Source organism: Durio zibethinus, chromosome 18 (genome assembly GCF_047325235.1).
Source record: "Durio zibethinus cultivar Kanyao isolate XHJ-2024 chromosome 18, ASM4732523v1, whole genome shotgun sequence".
Lineage (NCBI taxonomy): Eukaryota > Viridiplantae > Streptophyta > Magnoliopsida > Malvales > Malvaceae > Durio > Durio zibethinus.
This window is the reverse complement of record NC_143179.1, coordinates 1,812,494-1,820,114: the sequence shown is the minus strand read 5'-3', so window position 1 is coordinate 1,820,114 and position 7,621 is coordinate 1,812,494. Positions and strand designations below refer to the sequence as shown.

The 7,621-nt window shown below is 28.2% G+C and overlaps 1 protein-coding gene across 1 annotated transcript; it reads right to left on the bottom strand.

Annotated features, from left to right (window-relative positions):
• Positions 1 to 468: 468 nt before the first annotated feature.
• LOC111298920 (transcription factor MYB63-like) lies at positions 469 to 4,227 on the bottom strand. Its single transcript, XM_022893682.2, has 3 exons — positions 3,831 to 4,227; positions 2,090 to 2,219; positions 469 to 1,604 (listed from the first exon to the last, which is right to left on the bottom strand). Exons 1-3 carry the CDS (start codon positions 3,967 to 3,969, stop codon positions 785 to 787), a joined length of 1,089 nt encoding a protein of 362 aa, XP_022749417.2. The 5' UTR covers positions 3,970 to 4,227; the 3' UTR covers positions 469 to 784.
• Between the last annotated feature and the right edge of the window lie 3,394 nt (positions 4,228 to 7,621).

Below are 7,621 nucleotides of genomic sequence, written 5' to 3'. Positions count from 1 at the left end.
TTCAAAACAAAGTTACAAGGTGATGAGGATAGAAATATATATATATATATATATATATAGGATTTCTTTTTTTTTCTTTTACATTTTTCCAAAAATTCCTAACAAAAAATTTTTAAGTTATTATAATTTAAAAAAAATTTATGAAACATACATTATTGATCTATGACTTTGTATTTTTAAAATTGAAGAAAAAAGGATAAAAGAGGAAAATAAAAAAAGGAGAAAATTAAATAAAGAAAATTCGTTAAACTTTTTATCATCCTATTTTTTTCATTCTTTTTCTTTTTTTTTTTTACCTTTATTCACTCTTCCTTCCATTAAAAAATAATTTTAAATAATATAAAATTTATCAATTTATATTTTTCAAAACCTATAACTCTTGCATGGTTATAGTTTTAATCAAAATTTTGAGAAAAAGTAAAGTATATCCATGCAACTGAAACAAAATAAAGATGTGAATGAATAACGTTAAAATTTATATAGAAAGGGACAGGCACTGTATTGGTAAAAACTGAGAGAGAGAGCAAGTGGATAACATCATGCACCTACCCACTTACAAATGTTGTAAGTTAATTTGCTTGCGATGAAGAAAATTTTGGGTTTGATTCATTCTACAATGGAATGATTAATCAAAGATCAGATGAATATTTTTAATTTATTCATCATACATCTAATAAGACCTAATTAACTAAATATATAACAATGTATAGTCAAATTAATATAAACAGAAGACGCCACCCCTAAGAACTAATTGATTGAATTTGATTTAGATGGCAGAACTGTGTTATGAAGAGGACCAGATGTGATAATGACCCATGCCCATTTCATCTTCTGGCTCCAGCACCATGTCGTACATCTCAGGGACTAGTGGCTCAGCAGCATCCTTTGACAATTTCTTCTGGTTTTCATTTTTGGTTTCATTTTCCAAGTAAAGCAGCCAGTTGTTATTTTCAGCTTCTTTGCTGTACTCTTCTCCAAAATTTGAGCTCTGGGTTCCCTCAACTTCATGTGATTGAATTCCATCAGACTGGAATGATCCTAAGCTATCCAACATATTCCAAAAGTCCAAATCAGACTCCAATGGGATATCAAAGACGGTATCTGAGATCTGATCTGGTTTGTTCACCTCCTCTGATGTGTTTTTAGCATCATAAAATCCTTTGAAGTTGAATAGTGAACCTGCTTGATCGTCCTGGTTTGAAACATCAGCCTGACTGGAATTGGTGTTGTTGGAAGAGATTGAACAACTTGACAATTCTTTTGGCTCCTCTGACGGGCTGCTGCTATGGTTTGATAGCTCGGTTTTGAAGCCCTGTGCTACGTCTGACACTGCTATAGCAAATGCCTCTCTGGGATTTTTGGTCATAGATCTTTCATCCCATTGTTGCTCAAGTTCAACTTCTAAATTTCTTTTGCCACTTGATGATGACACAAATGTGATAGACGAACATGATGATGATGAGGTCATTGAAGATTCCTTGGATTCATCTTTTTGAGGAATATTTCCTTTCTTCGAAGCCAATCTCTTTTTCAAATGGGTGTTCCATACATTCTTTATCTCATTGTCTGTTCTTCCTTCTAAATGAGATGCAATTTTAGACCACCTAGTAATTAATTTAATTGTAAGTTTGTGACATAAGCAATTAAGATGACAAAAAAGAAAGAAAAAAAAAAGAGAATTTCTCAATTGAAAAAATGTCAAATGAAGTCGGATTAAAGTTTTCGTTTTTTGTTTGAGGTTGTCAAGAATTAATCCTTGCAAGTTATTGAAAGTAAGAGTTTAATATTTTACTAAAGGTAGATCTAGTGATAGAGTTAGGGTATCTATGAACACCTCAAAAATTAGAAAACAAAAAAAAAAATTTGAAAAATTTTTTTTCTCTTGACACCCTCAAAAATTTTCTAATACGTTTTCAATTGATAAATCAATCATCAATTTATATATATATATATATATATATATATATATTATAAATGATCACTTCAGAAAAAAAATTTGGATCTACCCTTGCACTCTGCCAATTAATAAAATGAATATTGACTACTGGCAAATTAAAGCCTATTTGACTAGTTCTAATTTGAGACTCACTTGTTTCCCAGAGTCTCATGCAACCTTATTATAGTCTCTTCTTCCTCTTTGGTGAAGTTCCCTCGCTTGACATCCGGCCTTAGGTAATTAATCCATCTTAAACGGCAACTCTTTCCACATCTCAGTAGCCCTACAGCATAATTCAAATAATGAATGTGAACTCTTGAAAATTGTATTCCAAAAACAATAATATCTAAACTCTAGCAGAAACTTCTTCTAAGTCTTCTTTTATCTGTTGAGATGGTGACAGAAACAATGGTGACATTCAATGCTTTTCCCTTCAGATTTCAACTAAGGAAAGATTAAAAGGAGAAGACACATTCCTTTCTGTATGTTGGGATGATTGTATCAGATAGGGAAAGCAAAATAAGAAATTCATTAGTGTGTTAAGATGTCAAAGGTTTCGCTTTAAAATAAGAAGAAACCAATTCATTCTTTTATATGAATCTAAGACTAAGTTAGGTGCTTGGAAAAACTTATTCATTATGAACCACGAAAATGGAAACCCCATGCATACAGGTGTCGTAACGGTGTTTGACATGGACACACCACCGACTCGGCAGAATACCTACCGGACACGCTAGGATATGGAAAAAAAAAAAAGTAAAGAAATTAAACATGGTCAAAACACAGTGACGACTTTGAATCTAAACAAAAAGAAACTTCCGTTTAAGGGAAAACAAAAATGGAATTAAGATTTAGCTAGTAGCTAGAGGCATTGTGACAATCTGATGTTGACCCCCAATTGTTGAGCTGCCTCATCTTTTAGGTAGAAAATTTCCTAACTTACGACAAGACGTGGGAATTGAAAATGTCAAGTATAAAACAAGGGGAAAGTAGATTCTTGCATTGACCTTCTCATTTTAACAAAACAGCCCAAACACCAACACCAACAAAATTATGACAAAAGCAGTACAAAGCAAACTTCTTACCAAAACAAACAAGTATGAAGAGTCCAAACATTTCCTCCAACTAATACCAATGAATTGTTTCTTGATCAACAAGGTTTTCCTTAAACTAATCCGAATGATTTCCGAAGGTGGAAAACCCCGGATTGTGCCATACATATGCTCATACTGAATGGCATAAAAGATGGAAAACTGGGGTGATTTTTTTTTTCTTTTCTGCAAAGTACATTTAAACGTTTGCAAGGTGACAATAACAGAGAAGAAATTCACTGTACGAGGATCTTTTTGGAGACTATGGTTGACAAGTAATAAGAAAATTGGCAGTATCTGCGGGATTTGAATTAGTATTTCATTGCGGCAAACGTTTCAAACTTGCCTTCTAATCATGGCCTGGAAAAAATAGTTATCATCTATAGACAATGTAACAGTAACCAGCCTCACCTTATTCAAACTAAAAGCAAAATTTTTACAGATTAATCTGCAATGCCTTCTTTTCCATGTGATAAATTGAGAAAATTGAACAAAAGGGTGGTTTAACAAACATGGTTGGAAGACAAAAAAATGAAAATGAGATCAATGAAGAGATTTCCATTGGTTAATTCAATGACCAAAAACAAAATCAATAACAAATTAATCAGAAAATGTTGGTTCCATGTATGAAGCCATGAACAATATTAAGTCTGGAATGTTTTTTATGATCACCATATTCAGATTGGACAGAGTGATGTAAACAGCTGTAGGGTATGTTGGTAGAATGTTGAAACCAGTGATCAAGGTTCAATCTTTACAGAAAAAAAATAATAAAGAGGGAGAAGAAGAGAAAGGAGACTGACCAGCTTGTTTTGGGAGAGCCCTCCAGTTTGAATGTCCATGTTTCTGAATAAAAGTGATAAGCCTCAAGTCCTCTGCAGGACTCCATGGACCTCTCTTTACTTTGTCCTTATCACAACATGGAGCTCTTCCTTTCCTCATAGCTGATTTCCAACTAAACCTTTTTTCTTAGAGGACTCACCTTTCTCCTTGAATGAATATAACCAAAACAAGGAAAGAGAAAGAAGAATAGCACTTTTTTTTCCCTCACGTGTATCTGATTCCTCAGCACAATTCCACTCTCCTTATATATAAATACAAGAAATGCTACAAGGGTCATGCCATGAAACGGGGATACCCTTTTTAAAGCAATAAATAGAAAGAGATCAAGAAGATTACTAAATATCTATAATCTGATGCTTACTTCACCCTCCCCTTACCCTTTTTTGAATTTGAATTTTTTATTTTTCAGTGAAAACAGAGCATATCACTTATAATTAATCAATTATAATTTAAAATTATACTAAATTTATCAAAATTTTATATAAATCTCACACTTATAAATGATGTATCCCTTCATAATTTTTTTTTTGTGATTGGACAAATATTCTAATAAAAAAATTATAAATAATCACGGTCATTCATTGGTCCAAAATTTGACATCACTTACCATTTCTATAAGACGTATAATCTCTCCCAAATTTTATTTTGATTGATTCCCAAGGAAAAGATGCATACCAATCAGACTTGTTGATGCTTTAATTATAATCAATAGTTTCCAATTTTGACATATCAAGTCTTGTGCTCAGCCTCATTCTCATTACTCTGTTTTGGTATGTAAATCTAACAGCATTTCTTGCCAATTCAAGATGGCTAGATGTGGCTGGGCTAGCAAATTTTTTACATGATCCCATAGCATAACCGAAGATATACGTCATTAGTGATGTCAATTTTACTTATATTTTGAATTTGATTTTTTATTCAAATAAAAATAAAAATAAATATTATACTACGATTATAGAAATAGTGATAGGTATGAATTTAAATTTTTATTGTATACAAAAATGAGAATGGGTAATATAGCATTTACACCGTACCTATATCTTACATATATATTTAATAAAAAATTTTATTAAATAATATAAATTATTATTTTAAAATAATTAAAATTAATATATGTTTATTGAAAAAAATATATTACTATATATTTATAAAAAAATACCTAAATATACAAGAATAAATTATTATTTTAAAAAGTTATGGTTACGGAAATTATTCATATCTATTAAATACTTACAAGAATAAAAATGAAAATAAATTTAAAATACACATTAGATATGAATATGAAAATAAATATAATATAAAAATTTTAAAATAAAAATAAATAATATTATATTTTCTTCATATCCTGCCTATTAACATTCCTACACCAAGTTAGGTGAATTATATTGAATCATATACATGTGATTATAACACGAAAAAGTTTGTCTAATATGAGTTGATCATACACAAGAAAAATCAGTGGCACAAGATCAACTAACACAATGTGAATCTACTCTCTCCCTGGCTCTTCAAAAACAACCTATTGGCCCATCAAATTTTCCTTACATTTCTTTATAATCCTTACTTCTTGCAAGTATAATTGAGCTAAATCGAATCGATAAATTATATTTGATTTACTCAATTTAAAAATTTGATATTTAAAATTTGATTCAAATTTTATTTTTTATATTTAAATTTAGTTTATAATTTAATTGAGTAATTCAAACTTAATTTGATAAATTCGTTAAAATTATAAATATTAATTTAAATATTATATTTTTATCATTTATTTATATATACATATATTAAATATATAAAAAAAATTAAAATTTGATTGAACTTATGTCAGATATTAAACTATTCAAACTTGGTTAGAGTACTTGATAATGAATGGATTAAGTTTGAGCATTTTCTAAATCAAATATGAAATTTATTCTCATATTACTTCTCGCCGCCCCTCTCCATCTCTAAAATTTGTGAATATTTTTTTTAACAGTTAAGTTTCTTTGGGAGGAAGTAGCATAGTTTTAACAGATGTTTGGTGGGAAGGAGCTGAGTTTAGTTTAACTTTTGCTTATCAGCGTAGGTAAAGACCTGGCCAAACTGCAGTGACATTTTGACTTAAATTTGGTTGTTGAAGACTACTTTATTTCATTTTGTGGCTTTCTTTTTTTTGGGGAGATGAGCCATTGTCAAAGCAAACGACATGCAAAGGTTTCTTATCAGCTTACGTTTCTCATGATTTTGTTATTTAAAAAAAAAAAAATGTCATTAACTTGATCAGTCGCAAAAAGGGAAAAAAACCCCTTTTTCTCTGGCTTGAATTTTAACAATTAGAGTTGGTAAGAAAAACACATCTTGAACGGATCATATAAATTATTTAATACATTTTAGGTTTAGTTCTAAGTGCCATAGTCCTTCAATCTCTATTTGATCTGAATCTATGCATGAAGGTACAGCTTAATTAACATATATAGATGCATATATAGGTAGAATAGAATACCACCTTACCCAGTAACCTCAAATCTTTAAGTTCAATGACAGCAATGTTTTAGCCTCTGGCTGCATAACATAAATTTATAAACTTGAATATTGTTAGGCTGCTTCTCAATTTTCATGTTATTTTAAGTTAGGAAAAGAGAAAATTTGAACTACAATTGGCATATATCAACGTCTCTGTTTTATAGTTATAGTCAAATTATGCCAGAGGTTCTTACACTTTGAAAAATTTGAAATTTAGTCATTCCACTATAACTTATATAAATTTAGTTATCGTATTATTTTGATTTAATAATCTTTGATTAATTATTAATTTCGTTAATTTTTTGCTTTTAAAAATGTTGAAGTGGCTATTGACTTAGTCACATGGGTATTAACTTTGTTAATATAACATTAACTCGTTGATACGGCAACTTGGATAAATAAAATAAGTTATTAAATTATATAAATTGTCTTTATATTCACACAAAATTTGAAATATAATCCTTATACTCACACAAAATTTAAAATTCAATCTTTTTAATATAAAAATATTTTGAATTTTTTAAAAATATTAAATTTCAAAAATATTTTAGTTCCTTTAATATAAAAAATATTTTTAGAAATATATTATTTTTTATTATATATAATTAATTATTAATAATATCATATTAATAAAAATATTATTATCATTTATATTAATCAATTATAATATTAATAATTTAAATTAATCTAATCAAAATTAATATTATTTTAATTAATTTAAATATTTCATATAACAAAATTTATAATTAACCAAACTATTAAATAAAATTACATTTGTAATGAATCCGAAATAGACTATAAATGGAATGATTATTCCATTCAACCAAATAAAATAAGATATTCAAACTTAAATTCCTACTAGGGAAGCACTCTTATTTATTTAAAGGATGAACTTTAAATCCTAACAAAACGAAATAAAAAAATAATTTATTTGATAAACTAAAATATCAATATTGTATATCATAATGACAACTTTTAAATTTTTTCTTAAAAAGAACTTATCTAAATAATTATGTTACATTAAATAATAAGATTAATCTAAAACCAATACAATTAGTAAATTCTTTAATGTATTTAAAATCTTAAACCTAGATTTGATTATAAAAAAATCATTTAAATAGGGTTTAACTTAAAAGAATAGAAACATTTTTTTAATGGATAAATTTACCCTTATGGGATAGAATTATAATTCTAATTCATTTAATAAATTAATAAAAAGAAATAATAGTTTTATTAAAATTAGAATGTG

Bases quoted from the DNA above. Each gene is read 5' to 3' on its own strand.
- LOC111298920 (XM_022893682.2), bottom strand. From the start codon at position 3,969: ATGAGGAAAGGAAGAGCTCCATGTTGTGATAAGGACAAAGTAAAGAGA. The intron at 2,220-3,830 runs GTCAGTCTCCTT...ATTATGCTGTAG, and splicing joins GGCTCTCCCAAAACAAGCTG to GGCTACTGAGATGTGGAAAG. The intron at 1,605-2,089 runs GTGAGTCTCAAA...ATTAATTACTAG, and splicing joins CATGAGACTCTGGGAAACAA to GTGGTCTAAAATTGCATCTC.